The 17,839-nt window shown below is 33.5% G+C and overlaps 4 protein-coding genes and 1 non-coding gene across 6 annotated transcripts; 2 read left to right on the top strand and 3 right to left on the bottom strand.

Annotated features, from left to right (window-relative positions):
- Nucleotides 1-2,140: 2,140 nt before the first annotated feature.
- Nucleotides 2,141-2,221, top strand: TRNAL-AAG (transfer RNA leucine (anticodon AAG)). The gene has a single exon. It is a non-coding gene; the product is annotated as a tRNA-Leu (tRNA).
- Nucleotides 2,222-2,351: 130 nt separating this feature from the next.
- LOC7477130 (uncharacterized) lies at nt 2,352-5,281 on the top strand. 2 transcript variants are annotated; one of them, XM_002307092.4, is made up of 10 exons: nt 2,352-2,570; nt 2,886-2,981; nt 3,151-3,225; nt 3,577-3,645; nt 3,812-3,888; nt 4,062-4,150; nt 4,240-4,369; nt 4,551-4,641; nt 4,733-4,798; nt 5,051-5,281. In XM_002307092.4, the coding sequence occupies exons 1-10, from the start codon at nt 2,418-2,420 to the stop codon at nt 5,168-5,170; spliced, it is 966 nt and encodes a 321-aa protein (XP_002307128.3). In that variant the 5' UTR covers nt 2,352-2,417; the 3' UTR covers nt 5,171-5,281. The 2 variants fall into 2 exon arrangements, with proteins under 2 accessions (XP_002307128.3, XP_024456870.2); XM_024601102.2 differs by having other exon boundaries at nt 2,353-2,570; nt 2,886-2,998.
- Nucleotides 5,282-8,327: 3,046 nt separating this feature from the next.
- On the bottom strand, nt 8,328-10,051 carry LOC7477128 (stress enhanced protein 2, chloroplastic). The gene is made up of 2 exons (XM_002306315.4): nt 9,625-10,051; nt 8,328-8,895 (listed from the first exon to the last, which is right to left on the bottom strand). Exons 1-2 carry the CDS (start codon nt 9,961-9,963, stop codon nt 8,626-8,628), a joined length of 609 nt encoding a protein of 202 aa, XP_002306351.2. The 5' UTR covers nt 9,964-10,051; the 3' UTR covers nt 8,328-8,625.
- A 917-nt stretch (nt 10,052-10,968) lies between these two features.
- Nucleotides 10,969-11,784, bottom strand: LOC18099067 (uncharacterized). Its single transcript, XM_006382866.3, has 3 exons — nt 11,568-11,784; nt 11,434-11,474; nt 10,969-11,318 (listed from the first exon to the last, which is right to left on the bottom strand). Exons 1-3 carry the CDS (start codon nt 11,761-11,763, stop codon nt 11,226-11,228), a joined length of 330 nt encoding a protein of 109 aa, XP_006382928.1. The 5' UTR covers nt 11,764-11,784; the 3' UTR covers nt 10,969-11,225.
- A 2,530-nt stretch (nt 11,785-14,314) lies between these two features.
- Nucleotides 14,315-15,349, bottom strand: LOC7486335 (protein MIZU-KUSSEI 1). Its single transcript, XM_002306314.4, has one exon. It carries the CDS (start codon nt 15,264-15,266, stop codon nt 14,505-14,507), a length of 762 nt encoding a protein of 253 aa, XP_002306350.2. The 5' UTR covers nt 15,267-15,349; the 3' UTR covers nt 14,315-14,504.
- Nucleotides 15,350-17,839: the final 2,490 nt, after the last annotated feature.

The raw sequence follows: 17,839 nt of genomic DNA, 5'->3' as shown, positions 1-17,839 counted from the left end.
CTCTCTATAAAATCCGGTCATGCGGGTTAATCCAGAACCGAAACTGGCCTGGTTCAAGAAAAATATAGGAAGGTAAAAACTCAGGTGATCCAATTGAAAATCAAGTTGCAAACTATTAATTATTTATTTTAATAAAAATGATGTTATTTTATTTTATAAAAAAGTAAAAATTGAGATCGATGGAGGATAACTTAGTGACCCAGTTAAAACCTCTAATGTGTCGGGTTAAACAACAGTCTGGTTTAAAAACTATATGACCTCGTGTAGTTTGCTCTGTTGTTCCATATGACACTATTTTCCTTGCATCCACTTGAATGATCTGATTACACAGTGACCCAAAATGTTTATATATATATTGATCATGTCAGCTTACCTTTAAAGAGAGTGGTGAAATAATGAAGAACACTTACAGATACTTCTTCTTGTTTAGTGAATAAAAATGAGTTATTAATAGCTATATTTTTTATTTGCGGAAAGGTTGATGCTCACCATTATTGTGATAATTCATATTAGTGATTAGCGTGTCATTTGAGGTGACTTGTGATCATACATTGTTATCTGTGAAGAAAGTTGATGGCTTTGATATAATTTTTATAAATCTTAAAATTTAATAATCAGATAAATATTAATATTAATAATCATAATATAAATCAATCATCTAATAAAAGATAGAGATTTACTTTATTATAGGGAGTGCTCAAACCTCTTAAAGCCCATCAGTTTCTTTCATAACAATAAGTTCGTACAAGTTAAATGCAATGTGAAATTTTCCTTTAATTATACCTATAATCATTTTCCATTCTAAGTCAATAATCTCATGATTCTTTAGTTTTGTCAGACATTTAACGAAAACAAACGATAAAATAAACCTAAAATAACTTGGCTAGATTTCAAACGAGAAATCCAAAACGATCTAAGATCATGTATGATATGAAATTTATTTTATTTTATTTTATTTTTTAAAATGGTACAAGGTATAACGACTATTCTAGCCGGAAGATAATGAAATTGAAAATCTTAATCCTAAGAACATACAATTTTTTTTTTTGAATTTGCTGCTCTATCAATTATCTTATTTTTGGAACCTCTGTATGGTCAATATTCGTTACAAAACGATATGTTTTTGTTTTTCTGGGAAACGCTTCCTTATGTTCTGGTTCTATAGAAAATTGTCAAATTTAAACATGGATTTAATTTGCGAAAAGAAAAGGTTTATGTGTTTTAAATGGCCGAGACCATTTTTAACCAACCTCAAGTCAAGGAGACCTGTTCGCAAGCTGGGTTTGTTATGGCCTGGCTCAATCCGGGCCCAACTTTTGTTTTCCTAGATATGGGCTGGGCCGATCTATTTTAACTGCTATTTAGGCTCTTGCCAGGCCGTAAATTGTCTTGGGCTTTTTGACTAGGTTTTGAGCCGCTATAAATATAACATAATCTTAGATGCTTATCTAAGGAAGGAGCTCTTCTTCTGTTCCAAGTGCAGGAAGCTATTGGGAATATGATTGGCCACGTGTTTTTAAAGATTTTATTTTTTTTATTTAAAATATATTTTTTTAAATTTCTAGATTATTTTGATGTGTTGATATTAAAAATAAATTTTAAAAAATAAAAAAAATATTATTTATATGCTTTTCTAAGGAAAAAAAACACTTTAAAAAACAACCGCTATCATAATATCAAGATAAATAGTAGTTTGAAAAATAATTTAATCCAAAATTGGGCTCTCCTTCTATCATTTGGCTGAATCCAAAATCATTGGTTTCAAAATTCAGAAATTAAGTTTACATTTGTACAAGTTAGTGGGGGTGGACATTTTCTTTTCTATGAATGAAGTTAAATTTTATATTTTAAGAATATGATGCATTATATTACTAGTAATTAGAGCATAGAAAAATCCTTTAATCCTATAAAAGAACTATGAGCAATGTTTAATTAAGAGATATTGTTATGATTGAACCTAATAGGTTTCCCCCATTAAAATAGACAATAATTTCATGATATTATATGAAAAGGTTGTAACTTCACTTGAATTTAATAATACACAGCTTCTCTGTTCTAAGTAGCCGGTGGCCTAGTAAAAAAAAGGTGATTGATTCAATAAAACATAGATATAAATAAATTATGACGGTAGGCAACATGTGTTGAGATGGCCGAGTTGGTCTAAGGCGCCAGATTAAGGTTCTGGTCCGAAAGGGCGTGGGTTCAAATCCCACTCTCAACATGATTAAAATGTTTTTGTGTTTTTCAAATTTTTAAGTCTTAGCCTGAAATTCGTGACGTGTCCGAAACTGATCCGCGTGCGCCAAGCCTAATCAACCTTATCTTCAGTTTTCGAATTTTATCTTCAAGAACACCAACGGCTTGCTTAGGTTCTGCAACTTTAATAATAATAATAATAAGAGCCAAAAAAATAAAAAATGCTAACTTCAATGGTTTCTCTGTCAAATACTACTGCATCAACATACACTGCATTTCAGTGCTGTAATCATCACCACAAGCTGCTGCAAATAAGAGCTTCTTCTGCTGCACCTGGTGTTGACCTCAAGACCCTTGAGTCTGCACTTGCTAAGGTTCTATCGATAAGATTTTCATCTAGTTAAAGTAACGAAACTAGGTGCTTCTATTATTTTTGTGAATTTTCAATTATATGTTTACACTATTTTTTAATAACCATGACAAATTTAGTTCAGGCAATTGATCACCAGTAATCATATTATAGGAGATGAAGATGAATGTCGTTGTCACTCTAATCTAGCAACTATGAACCAACCCCTTCAGCTTTCAAGAACAAATCCCAATTGACGTACCATAATGGATTCCAGCTTTATTACACGCCTCTTTCCTGTTGCTATATTGGAGCATTGACAAATATGTGTTTGCTGCAGAAAGACAGCAATGCTGTTAAAGAGGCACTTGATCAACTAAGGGAGGTTGGTTGGGCTAAGAGATGGAGCTCTCAGCCATATGTCTCTCGCCGTACGGTCAGTCTCCATCACAAGTATGAAGTTCTGGGATTGTGCTGCTCAAAATATTAGCAAACACTTGCAAAACCATTCATACATGTACATGAATCATGTATATGTTTTCCTGAATACTGTGTCTTTTTTGTCTTCATGGAACAAATTTCTTGACTGGTCAACCCTGTGCCAGACATCTCTGCGGGAGCTGACGACTCTTGGAATTAAGAATGCAGAGAACCTGGCAATTCCAAGTGTTAGAAATGATGTAAGTGTTAATAATTGTTATGCTGCTACACTAGATGGATTTACTTGGAGGGAGAAAGCATTAACATAGGCACTGTGCGCTAGCATTAATTACAGCACATCTGCTAAAATCGAATTGAACGAAAACAGGTTGAGAAACTTATAGTGCGACTTGCTTTAAAATTGGGCTTCCTCAGCTTCAACTTAATCATCTGAACCCCTCCTAACTAATTAAATTGCAGTCTATATACTGCTGGAATTTGATTACTATTTTTTTTTTAATACTATTTTTGTTACAAATCTCACCTTCTGCACAGCGTAAAAATGAGGTTCAAACCACCATTCATGTAGTTAATATCTTTCAGCAATACAGGCAGCTTTTCTTTTCACAGTGGTGGGAACAACAGGCTTTTTGGGAGTCCTTGCTGGCCAGCTTCCTGGGGTAAATTCTAAACGTTTCTCGGTGTTATTTTGTGTGATTTGCATGCAAAAGCATATGTTAGGCAGTGTTTGTGTGTCTTCCTGCAGTCTTATGAACAGTCTTTTGTGCGTGTAACACACAAGAAAAAATTTAGTCTTGCTTCTGATGATATTTATATTTTCTGTAGGATTGGGGTTTCTTTGTGCCATACTTGATTGGGAGCATTTCTCTAGTTGTCCTGGCTGTGGGGAGTATTTCTCCTGGGTAAGATCTTGCTATACAGATATAACTTCACAAGTCACCTAGAATCTTCTAAAGTGCTTTTCTGATGCACCGATATGGCAACGAGTCTAATTTCCTTTTTCTTTGGAAGAGATTTGACAGAGAACTCATGGATGCATATGTTATGGCTGATACTTTTTATCTGTTAATTGTAGACTTCTTCAAGCTGCTATTAGTGGTTTCTCTGCAGTTTTTCCTGACTATCAGGAGAGGATAGCTAGACATGAAGCAGCTCATTTTTTAAGTACTCTCTCTATTTTATACATCTACCAAATGAATTGAAATGCCTGATTCAGTAGCTGATTGATGAAATAATGATCTTTTGTATTTCAGTTGGATACTTGATTGGCCTTCCTATCCTGGACTACTCATTAGATATCGGGAAAGAGCATGTCAATCTCATTGATGAAAAGCTGGAAAAGCTGATATATAGTGGGCAGCTTGATGCTAAGGAGCTAGATAGGTATCTGCTTTAAAGCATCGACTCCCGAAAACATAAACAATAAATTGTTCAATATGTTTTCCTGATATTGTGCTAATCTATGTTGCTGCTGGAATATATGGGAAGTTAATTCGGTGTAAGATACTTCAAAAATACATAATGTTCCACCATACACTGATAAAACTGAACCATGTTTTATCAGGTTGGCGGTTGTAGCAATGGCTGGACTTGCCGCAGAGGGTCTGCAATATGACAAAGTGGTTGGCCAATCTGCTGACCTTTTCACTCTTCAGGTTTGCTATCGCATAGTGCTTGCGCTAATGTGTTTTAGAAACGTTGCAGTAAACTGAAAGTCAAAGAGGATTTTCTTTCCATTTAATGCAGAGATTTATAAATAGAAGCAAACCACAGATCAGCAAAGACCAGCAACAGAATCTTACTAGATGGGCTGTAAGTAATTATCAACTGACTTGCATGGTCCTTTCATTTCCTTTCCATACGTACTTGTGTATAAATACATGTACGTGTATATATTTGGAATATATCGGTTAGATCACTAATAAATTATAAAAGCTACACAACTGGGACTTTCTGTAGTTTCATTATGGAGTGATACATGACTAAGGTAGGAAACATTGAAGCAATAAAACAACTGTGAAGTCTTTTAATGGTGTATACTGATTCTGGGAGAAAGTAATGCAGGTTTTATTTGGCGGATCTCTTATTAAAAATAACAAGTCACTCCATGAAGCCCTAATGACAGCAATGTCGAATAAGGCGACTGTATTAGAATGCATTCAAGCGATCGAGAAAGCTGCATAATTCTATCGCCTGTACCTTCTTAGACCATCGTATTTACTTCCAACTTTGCTGTTTATTCTCCCTTTTCTTCTTTTCCATGCAAATTCTTAATGAAAGATGATTTTTGAGCAATTCTAGTTCAACTACCGAGCCATGAATCATTGGTTCAGGGAACTAGATTTGTAGAATATCTTGTGTTTGTATCGCATCGTACACGATTCATTTCCCAGAGCAAAGGACAAAAGTTTAGAAAGAGGAACTTAATCATAGAGAGTTCTACAAGCAAACTGGTCCCTTCAGCAGATGGTGGTGATGAATTATGAAGCCAAAACATGTCATTTGCAATGGACGTGGAAAAACAGAATGTGCAGAAACCTTTTTATTCGTTTGAAATTAAATTAACTCTGCATCCGACTTCGAGACAGACTTGTCTCTGCAACCAATGTGTAGATTCCATTTGTTCATTTGGATCAGAATATTTCATCCTGCAAAATGAACCTCCGATCTTCAAGTGTAGCCTCTATTTAATCCGTATCAGAAAAAAATCGTACAACAGACTGAATCACTCATCTATGACTTAGGTCTAGCCTCCCTCAAGAGAAAGATCTTATCTCTCCCATGTACAGTCGACCATACATTGAAAGCAAATCCTGGAGACTTGTCACTCCATTCTCCAAGTGATCAGAGCTCACGCAGCTAGGTATCCAGTTTCCTAACTGTACACAGCAATTGGAAAGGTATTAACAGAAACGGCCAGCTTATAGAAATCTTTCTTGAATACCTTCTGACACATGTTGTCTGCAGCGACTGACCTAAAACCAATACCTTCATCACCAAATATTACAGCATCATCCCACACTCGGCCCAACAAATTCCATGACAACATCCAGCCCAACCCCACAACTTCCTCTTCACCAAGTAACACCATCTCGTCACCGCTTTTTATGTAACTACCACCTCCTGAAGCCATAATCGACACACTCATGTCATCAACAGTAATTACTTCATATGTAGTTCCATGATGTAGTCAATGAACACCACCCACTGCCACACCTCTAAATTACCACTACTTCAACGCCATCATGCTTCCCCCCGGTTCATCGTCTTCTAGTCGTAGTGCTCATCACCTTTTATCTAATTTTGTTTTTTTTATGATCTTTTTATCTTCATCTCACTATTGTTTTATCATTAGTCTATCTCCTCATAGCAAACCAAAATTCTTTGCACAGATTGATTCCGATCCAAGATGGAGGGAGCTTATGCAGGCAAAATTGACAGCTTTTGAACAAAACAAAACATGGACTTTAAGCTCCTTACCACTAGAAAAACGAGTCATTAAAAAAGTAAATGAGTATATAAAATTAAATACCGCTTCTGATGGCACAATTAAAAGATACAAAGCTTATCTTCTCGCCGAGAGTTATACATAAATGGAAGGTCTTTTATACATAAATGGAAGGTCTTGAGTATACCAAAACCTTTTCACCCATAGCCAAATTAGACTCTCAAATACTTACTTCTTGTTGATGTTGTTTGACATTTATTTTTGTATCAACTCAATGTTTAAAATGCCTTCCTCCATAATGATTTGGACGAAAAGGTTTATGTATGGTTTTTTTTCTGGTCTTCATCATTAGGAAGCAAATATCATGTGTCGACTTCAGAATTTACTATATAATTTAAAACAAGCATCACGCGATTGGTTTTCAAAATTCTCAACAACCATCAAACAAGTTGAATCTTAACAATCTAAAGCAGATGATTCCTTGTTTATCAAGATACGAGGTGCATTTTTCACAATAATATTACTTTATGTTAGTGATATGATCATCGCAGGAAACAATAACATCATAATTAAAGAGCTTAAGAGATTTTAACACAATATTTTTTGGATCAAAGACTTGAGTCATCTCAGGTACTTCCTTAGAGTTGTGGTTGCTTACTTAAAGCAAAGTATTGCTATTTTTATAAATACACACTCTAGATATACTTTAGAAAGCAAGTATGATTAGGAAAAAACCAACTAATTTTCCAATAACAAAATAAAAGGCTCACATCTTAGATGATGAACTACTCAAAAACCCATCACAATATAGATGCCAACAATTAGATGATCTGTTACTAGATTTCATGTCTTTCTTGGAGGAGCACCCATATCTTGAAAAAGAAAGAAACAATCAATCAATCATGACATGCTCCTCGGCAAAAATAAGAACACAAATTCATGACATCTCTTACTTATTAGTGAATGAGCATGACTCAAATATCTTTTGTCGGATTTGCAATTATCACACTACACATTACAGCCAACCACGTGTTCCATGAAAGCACAAAATATATTGAAATTAATTGTCACACCATGTGAGAAAATACAATCAGGTTTAGTCAAGACGACTTATGTTTCTTCACCTCAATAAATAGCAGATATATTCTATAAAACACATGACAGCATATTATTTCATACTCTCCTTTGCAAGCTAGAACTTTGGACATTCATATTCCAGCTTGAGAGTGCGTGTTGGAAATCACAGTCAACATCAATCAAAGCTTTATTTGTGGGTCGAATCTCAATGAATCCTTCAGTTTACCTCTTTTAGACTAGACGTATTTTTTTTATTATCAAAGTGCACGAGTGGTACAGATACACAAGAAAACATAGAGAAACCTATCTCGTTCTTTTCTGCATTATCAATTTTTTTAATTACAAGCAGCGACGACTTGTTCTATACTTCGTCTCATGAAGAGCCGCAAGGGACAAACGCGAGATCTGTTGTCTGTCCATGGCAAGTAACCCCGATATTAGTTTTTTACTTTCAGTAACTCAACACCACACAAATCAATAGAAAGATATTTGTTTCTTTGATTGACTATCAATAAATGCCATATTTTTTCTACGGATTTGACATTCTTGGGTGTCATCACATTGTCACATCCTTCTTGTTGATGGGAGCCATATATTTATACCATCATCCAAAAACAAGGCAGGTAAAAGCTAAAATTCATAAGAAAAACAGAAATTTGCTGACAATCGTTGAGGACAATAAGCAATAAGGACCAAACTAAGGTTATTAGATGCAGTATATGCTCATACCCCTGCTACATAGTATATAATTCCAAGTCGTAAAATGGACATGGTAATGAAAATAATAAGACAGTTGCATGGGAAATTCAATCCCAGTAAACACAAAAGAAAAGAAAGAATTTCATTTTACGTGCAGGACAGACGACTTTACGGAAGACTTAAGCACGTGTTTATGTGGAGTATACACTGAAAGTTACTATAGGTATCATTGTAATCGAGGATAAACCACGATCAACTCTTCGTGTACTTGTCAAAGAAAATACAACATGATGAAAATCAAAATCCATAATTTTACAGAGATTCCTGAGATATGTATACACCAATCTGCAAAATAGAAGCACAATTTCCTTAGATACTCAACTTCTTCTGCATAATGCACTTACACTTCGTATGCTTAAATCTCATCAGACCAGTCACTGGGTTCAGTATCATAGAAAAGGCCATCGACAATCTCATCTATCAGTGAATCAATAAACGTGTTGCAGCCAATCGTGAAGATACGGCCTACTCTGTTGCGAGCGCTAGAGAACCAAGCAAAAATTGCAGCACAAGTAACAGCTCCCAAACATACTCCTACTGCTTCTTCAATCCCTACTAGATCCATCTTTCTAAACACAGTATTCCCAGTAACCACCTCTGTTGTTACTGTTGCTGCAAACACAATCTGCAGGAAACATTCATTCCATGAAAAAAGTGATTCTTAGTGAAAGGCTTACAAATTTGCATCAATTGTTCTTATTGCACTAAGGTGACAAGGATCAAACTGAGTGAACAGATTGAGTTTATGTTCTATAAGTTTCTCTCTGTCTTGGGTGGAATAGGAAAACTGGGGATTTTAAGGTTTTGATCAAAGAAGAGAGGAGCTGGATAGTGTTTTTTTCTAGCAGGTGATTTGTTCGGCTATATATGGAGACTCTTCAAACTCAAAATCGCAATAATTTGCACTATAAATAAGAAAACGCAACACTTATTACCATTTAGAATAAGAAAACATCTTAAGGGAGAAGATCAATCTTCCTAAGTTGAATGATCGATATGCTTTATATCTTCAACTCTAGCTAGAAAAAAAAAAATGGAAGAGATTAAATCAAGTTGACAAATATTGATTTTGTGAAGGGATTCCTAACTACTGATCCAATATCCAATTACAGGAGGTTAAATCCGAGCACAGATTAATTCATGGGATCGATTTGTTTTTTCTCAAGTAACTTGATTCTTTTAAATTACTTCCTTAAATTATGGGGATATGGCTACAAATCATATCTTAAATTTCTTTTATTGTTGATTATTATTAGTACTATTAAAGGTTATCATAATCACTCATCAAACAAAATAAAAGGGGTTAATAACTGCGTTAAAAATCAGAGAGACGTATTGAGATGAATTGACTTACCATAGCAAGTCGACCAGAAATGATCTCGAAATCTCGACTTTTCTTAGAGCTTTCAATATACTCAGATAAAGTTTCAAAAAACGGAGACACCACCTGATCATCATGATCTCCACTGTCCTTTCTTGAACTAGTCTTCACTACCCCAAATCCATCCTGGCCGTACGACCTCAGTGTGCACAGCCTTGGTTGCAACACTATCTTCCCATTCTCGGCTATATTAGCCTTGATTTTTGGAACCGGAACCTGAACTGGAACAGCTGCACCAGCTTCTCTGCTGAAAACATCTGGTTTTTTATCTACGAGCTGACAGTTGATAGCACGCGCTGCCACCCATGCCATATTAGAGAGACAAGAGCAGGGTTGGTCTACTGATTCCTGGAACCTTGGGGTTACTGTGCTTTTTGAGGCTGCCTTGGTGGTGGTAGCTTATGTAGACACGTCAGGACTTTTCTTTGTGAAGCCAGCGATGACGTGGTGAGCTTTTGGTTCAGTGACGTCGTTTTCAAATGGTAGAAGTGGGTGGGCGGGCTAGTGTAAAGACGACATGTAGTTTCGTTATTAAAAAAGAAAATGGAATATATGACAGGCTGCTTTATGGTTTACGTGTCAAAATGAGCGAAGCATGCCTCTAGGCTTTCATTAATGTCAAGTGACCGAGCGGTGGCTAGTGAATAGCCTGTCCAAAACAAGAACCACGTGTCATCCTAATTGAAATGATAAAAATGAGCAGCGTCCGTACTCCGTATATTAAGAATGAGGGAGAGGTTATTTTTTAAAAAAATATATTAAAATAATATTTTTTTTATTTTTAATAAATTATTTTTAATATAAAAAAATAAAAAAAATATAATTGGAAGGAAATAAAAATATAAAAAATAATTTATTTTTTTAAAAAAATATTTTTTAAACATAAAAATAAATAGCCAGAAATCTTTCTCCACTTTTAAATGACTTTTCAGAAATGAAGTGTCCAGAAAAGATTATTTTCTGGGAACTTATTCAAGTAGATATCAGAAAAGAGGTTCTGAACTTGTTTTTATCATTTGCAAGCTGTTTGTGCAGCAATATAGAATTTGACCCCTGTTGTGTACAGCTCGGATGGTACCACCCAGGGGCGCTGGCAGGGCCGGGCCCTGCAAAGATTTGACTCTGGCTCCGCCCCTAGCACCACCAGCGCCCCTTACAGCAGGAAGACTTCAAAGCGGTGGCCATCCACACTGAACAAGCTAGCTAGCTCAAGGTGCAAACCTGCCTTCCTACTTGTTCAACTTTCCTATTCATTATGATTTCTATTTCGTTAACTTGCTGTATTGAATTTATATGATGACTGATAGTGACAATAACTTTATATCATGATGACATGCCGTGGGATTTAAGAGTTTTTCACGTGTAGCAAGAAATCGGCCATAATACATAATTGTACCCATGATCTTATGAAGACATTTCCTACAGGGCTAAAACAAAGAGGAGAAGATGAATCCCACCAAATCAAATACAAGTGAACATGGATGATTGATTACAGCACAAGTAACCTCAAAGAAATTATTTAGAGCAGAAATCAAGATCGGGTACAAGGCTTGTGAATTTGAGTAGCAGACTCTTCAAGCATTCTTAGGGGGTGGACCTTTGGGCACCCCTGGGCGTTTTGGACCCCTGGCTGTGACTTTGACGCCTCTGTCTTGTACAGTTACTTCCTGCAGATGAACAATATTGGCAAATCTCTACTTCAAAAGTCTCTTGACAGTATTCTACTCCTAATGACAGATCAGATGATTTCAAGAACAAAAGAAAACGAAAGAAAAAGTAAACCTCCACTGATTCTGACGTGGCTTCATCCCCGTTTTCATTTCCTGAAAACAGAAAAGAAATGGGATTTACTGGATTTTGCCATGAAAATGCAGTACTGCTGTTTTCAATTAATTGATATTAGATGATGGGCTTACCTTGAGAGGTTCTGCTACCTCTGATAGCTTCAAATAGATTGAGGAATCCTCTCTTCAGATCTTGTGCAAGTTTCTCCATTACACGCACTTTCTTGGTTTCAGCAGTCAAAGATGACCCATAGGAGCTTTTATATATAGCTTGTGCCTGCAAACTTTCTGCAGTCCCTAGACGAGTCAATGGATGATCCAGCACCATTCCATGTGCTTTGGTTATAATTTGACTGATAATTGTATTTTATTGCATGCCATTTCATTGTTTTTGGCTGGAAGGTTCCCAGTAATCAGTACTACTTCTTAGAAAATTGATGGATATGGGCTAACACATCATTCACAATCATTGCGAATTTTAGTACTCGACTTCTTGATGGTGTTAACTTGGTAAAAGTCATTTGAGTGACTTGCAATCTGTCAATAAATTCATAATTCAATCAATAATTATGTTCTTTGAGAAATCTAAAATTTAAATCTATTTTCTTAACGAAAAAAAGAGACATCATGTTCCTTAAGAAATCTAAAATTTAAATCTCCTTTCTTAACAAAAAAAAAAAAAAAAAAGACTTGAAATCTAAAGATGAAAATTAAATCGAAGTAAAATCTAAATTGTGCGGACATTGGACATTTCCCTGTAGATGTATTATTGTGTTTGTTGATAATATAATGCAATGTTATTTTTTTAAATGATTTTTCATTGAAAATATTTTTAAATTATATTTTTTTATATTTAACATCCGCATATCAAAACAATAAAAAAAACACCTTAAAAAAAATCAATTTAATAATTTTTTAGGTTAAAAAAATTTAAAAAATAAAATTTACCACAATATCAAATTGACATGAAGCAAGACATATGGATTCATATAGTGTTTCTGTTTATTTAATTTTTTTTGTCATTTAAATTTTTTTGCACTTTAGTTATTAAAGAATTTGTTTTTTTTAATTTAATTCTTTTATAATGATCGCTAATTTGAGATTTGAGTTTGATGATGATTTGTTTTTATGGGATTATATATGTAACAAAAGAAGCCCCAGCCTTAAGTTAACTTTTAATTTTGAAAAATAGAATTTAATTCTTTTGTGTAAAAATATTAAGGCCTGAGAGATCAAATATGACAATGAGCAACAAAGCAAGTATTTTTTTTTCAAGACTTTTTAGTTTTTATTCCATCCCTTTTTAAAGCTTTAGGCCCATGGAGTTTTTTTATCATTTAGAACAACCAGGCTTGAGTTTTTTTTTCAAGTTGATTTTAGGGTTTTTTTTCCAAATTAAAGTTTGTATTGGGGTTATATATATGTTTATTTAAGTTTGTGGAGTGTTTATTTTGTGCTTTTAAGTGAAAATAGATTAAAAATTAATTTTTTAGGTAAAAAAATACCCCTGCCTCAACTTTTCAACTACTTTCCTGTAATTAAAAACTAAATTAGTAGACAACAGGTTATCATCTGTTTTTTTAATTATATTTTTACCTAAAAAATATAATAAAGTCTACTAAATTAGTATACAACAGCTGCAAATAAAATATCATCTGTTTTTTAAATAAATAAAAAAGTGGACAATGCATCTTCTATCCTTTATCATAGAGAAAACAAACAAAAAAAGGCCTAGCATGCTGGCCGATCAATGTGTCTAGCTTTTTTTTATTATATTTTTAATGTAGATTAATTATAAATTAATTTGATATTTTTTTATTGAATACAATTAAATTTTGACTTTTTTTTACTAAGATATAGCCCTTTTCAATTATATTAGCAGGTTTGCAACACCCTTCAATTAAATATATATATATATATATGATGTGGTCGCTGAATTTATTTTATATTATTTGATTAAATATCATTTAATTTTTTATTTATTTTAAAATAAAGTGATAGAAAAAACTTTATAACATTTGCAAGTGTTTTTTTTTTTGTGCATCCCTTCAAGATGATTTTTTTCTTAAATTTTAATTGTTTGTTTTTCTATGCATGTTAATTTTTATTATCGTATAATTAAATAAAAATTAAATTACAAAAAAAATATTAAACCCAACCTGGATCATGATCCACATAGTAGGTTTGACAGGTTAAACCGAGTCAATCCAAAACATTATCGTCTCAATATATAAAAAGAAATGAATAAAACGATGTCATTTTGAAATAAATCAGGTTTTAATTGGATCTTATTAGAAACCGTTACATCACTGGGTCATAACAGGTCATCTCATTCCAAATTCAATTTAAAATTCAAAATAGATAAGGAAATAGGTCGATGAGTTTTTTCATTGACCCGCCAAGTTTGGAGACACAACAAAAAAGCTTCCCCTAGCAACATATACTCAGTGTATTGTTCTTATATTTTTCAATGCAATTGTGTCAAAATTATTAGAAATTATCTAAGAAAATGTATTCTTGAAAAAGAAAAGAAAAGAAATTTGTTGTTACAAAACACTTGGCAACGATGGCACATTCTTTTCTTATGTTAAGTTTGTTTTATCCGATCTAAGGTGTAGTGTGGGGGCAATTAGCCAGTGACTGGTTTCTTAGAAAAGAGCATTCTAAGCTTTAAATTTGGCTTTCATACTCCTTTTTTTTTCCCACCAAGTTCAAGCTATTACTAGTAGACTCTAAGAGTCCAATCCATGGACAGATTATGAATCCCATCTAATTAAAAAAAAAAAAAGGGTAAAAAACAAAGTGAACGAGTGCATGATCACCTTTCAATCTGATCCAAAAATACACAAGAAAGGGGTAAATGAGCACAAAACAGAACATCATGGCAATTGCTATAAGGTGTTGTTAGAGGTTTTAGTCTTTTTCCTGGAGGAGACTTTACATTTGTACAAATAAAAGATAATGAAAAAATAACTAGAAACGAAGAAGATTTCGCCAGTCATCTCTTTCGTTAGCAAGAAAACGTCAGTTCATAAAAAGAACAGCAAAACCCCGTTTCAGTAATCTTACTCAAACCCTCACGAAGAATATACTAAGTTCAGGCCCAGTATCACCTTCTGGGCTTATCATGTATAGTGTCTCGGAATCCTTTGAGCCCACAACACGTTCAAAATGGGCTCTCATGTAGGCCAACTCCCCATCTGGGCCCTCAACCACAGAATTCCCTGGAAGTACCCCAGCCCCCATGGATACTGCCTTGAGAAGCTCCATGACATTCAAATCCTCCTCTGAGGCATCTCTTTTAACCCCATAGCCACCCTTTCTGCCATTGCAAAACATTGTCCACAATGGCTCATCTAACACCCTAATCTTATCTTTATCAGATCTCTTTTCACATTCTAGGGCAATCCTTAACATCCCTGTGCTCATTTCTTTCTGTAACACGCTGGTTTGCATTGATAACTCAACAACTAATGAAGGGAGGCACCTGGGGTTTTCTTGCACGGACAAGCTTACCCTACCTTTACGATACCCAAATAAAGTCCCTGTAACTTTACTTCCCGAAATCCCCCGAGCACTCTCTAACAATCCCCCCGAGAGGACAGGAATCTTGCATGCTGGGGACGTTATAATGGGGAAAGTTCGAAAAACCGAGCGTAAGATACGAAAAACTTTGGGTTTGTGTTTCTTTTTTTGGGGTGGTTGGACAAGAGATAATTGTTGGTGCTGTGTTTGGGGAAGTGGTGGTGATGGTGGTGGTTTTGGTGTTTTAGGTGTTTCTGGCAAGTCATCTATGGACGCAGAGCTGCCTCGAGGAAATAACTCCCCCATGAATGGACTTCGATGTTCCAGAAAGGGGAGATTGCCATCAGAGAGACAGAGAGAGATTGATGTACGTTTTGTTAGATGCTGGTTTGTGGTAGGGGATAAAGTTGGGAGCCTTGGATATGGTCAACGATCCTATGTTTCTGGGGATTTCGTTGGCTTTTTTGTCCTTAATTTAACACCAGATCATTAGGTTAAAAATGGATTGCTTGTATTTAAGTTCCTTCTCTAATTTGTTAATCTCTGTATATCCCATGCTAGCTAATTAACTAATATAAAAATGTATTGCATTTTTTCCCTCCCGTTGAGGTAAAATTTATCCAGCTATACTACTACAGCTAAAATAAAAATAAAAATAAAAAAGCCTTTCTTTTATTCTTGATTGAAGGTTACCATTAATTAGCATAAAATTGATAAAATCAAAATGATTAAGACTCAATTAATAATAGAACAATATATTAATTAGTGGCTAAACAGAGGTTTTTGTGGTATCGTTATCATGAATTGTATTTTCGTTGTATCATGCTATATTGCAAATTTGAAGTGGAATTAGTAAAAATAGTGTTCGGTAATATACTTTAGAAAAATTATATTTTTACTTTAGAATAATATACTTTAGGAGTTTGATATATGTTACAAAATATATAACACTTGATATTGATGACTCGGTTCGCAAATCGAGAAGATTTACAAGTAATCTAGTATAGATTATATTATACTAGTTACCTAACGGTACTTGAAGGGTATAGTGATATCACTTAAATATCTAACACTGTGGATTAAAAATCCATTAGATATGTCTTTATATTTGGTGGAGTGGCTATGTCATGAGAATCATCTAAACAAATATGTGTTGCAAGATCCACGATAAAATTAGAGTTTATTACTTTTGATGAAACTGGAGAGGAAGCCTAATGGCTTCAGAATTTTCTAAAGTATATTTCATACTGGACAAAACCAATGCTAGCTATTTGTGTCCATTGTGATGGTCAATCAGCAATTTGAATGACACAAAGTAGTATGTATAATGGTAAATCTAGACATATATCGTAGACATAATACTATTAAACACTTGCTCTCAAATAGAATTATTTTCATTGACTATGTAAAGTCAAGGAAAAATATTTTGAATTCGCTAACCAAAGATTTATCAAAAGAATTAACTTGTATATAATTCATTGAAAGGAATAAGCTTAAAGCCTTTTAAAAATAAAAAAGTGTAATGATAGTAATCATACCTAGTTGATTGAAGATCTCAAGATCTAAGTTCAAAAGAAAAACTAAGTCATAAAACATTCTCACGGAAATTATCATTTCTTGTTTATTCCTATGATAAAATAAGTGTTAGTTGCAGCGTGATAAATAATAAGTTGTGCTCTTAATAATTATATATATTGATACTCCAAGTGGAATATAGAAAAATACTTTAAAGATCACTTGTATGAGTGAATAATGTGGTCGTTTCTTTGAGAATCCTAATAAAAATTGAATTCTTTAAAGCATTTATTAATCTCAAGACTAAAATAAGCACAACAATGAGAACTAAAAGAAATTTGTAGGTAAATAACTATATGAATATTATTTTTTTAGTTTCTTTAAAAGTTAAATAGTTTAAGATATCATATAAATAGCATTTCACCATAGAATATTTAAAGTTAAAAGATATATCTTGATATAATGGTCAACAAAATAAAATATCTCTGCAGATCTTGATGTTAATTATTTTTGGAAATTTTTTGAGCATCAAGCAGTTCATCCAGTTTTTTTCATCAGTAGCAGAAAGGTTATTTTATTGACCTAACAGACTTCTCAATCAGGTTCAATGGTTACCTAGCAGCAAGGCATTCCTTCTTCTTTGGCAACTGTCTCACCGAAGTTTCCATAAACTTAACTCAGATGGCATAAAACGTGTTTTGTTTTAAAAACACATCAATATCAGGCTATTGATTGATCTGATGGATAAATTATTCTATTCCCAACGTTATTATTGCAAGTTGTTGGAGTTTTACGAGGAAATTATATGTATAAAAAATAATTAGTTTTATAAGTTCCGGTACAAATGTACGAGGGAATTTAATTTGATTTTTTTACAAGTTAAAATTTAAATAATTTTATTTTTATTTAAAAAAAAACTTAAAATGACATGATAAATTTTATATCATTGCATATTGTAGTGGCTCCCGAGAACAGCAGCCCTCGTGCTGTTGCCAAAATAGGTAGAAAGAAACACAACACGTATTTCCATAAATAAGATAAATTTTATTTTTATTTTTTTAAATAAATTTAAAAAAAAATCCTTGAAATAACACAATTTATATATATTATAGTTAAAAAACATGGCATTCATAGTTTATTTATCGGTTATAAAATAACAATATAAAAAAAATGAAATAGATTAAAAAAAGAAAAAATAAATAAATAAACATTAAAAACATATTAAATTTTCTATTACAACACTACTTGTGCCATATAAAAAAATCTCTCAACATAATAAATCTAGCAATATTAAAAATAATAATAATAATTCACGTAAATTATGTTATTTTATCAGGAAGTGTTATTAAGCAAAAGTATCCAGG

Source organism: Populus trichocarpa, chromosome 5 (genome assembly GCF_000002775.5).
Source record: "Populus trichocarpa isolate Nisqually-1 chromosome 5, P.trichocarpa_v4.1, whole genome shotgun sequence".
Taxonomy (NCBI): Eukaryota; Viridiplantae; Streptophyta; class Magnoliopsida; order Malpighiales; family Salicaceae; genus Populus; species Populus trichocarpa.
Note: the sequence above shows the minus strand (reverse complement) of the source record. Positions and strands in the feature narration are given on the sequence as shown.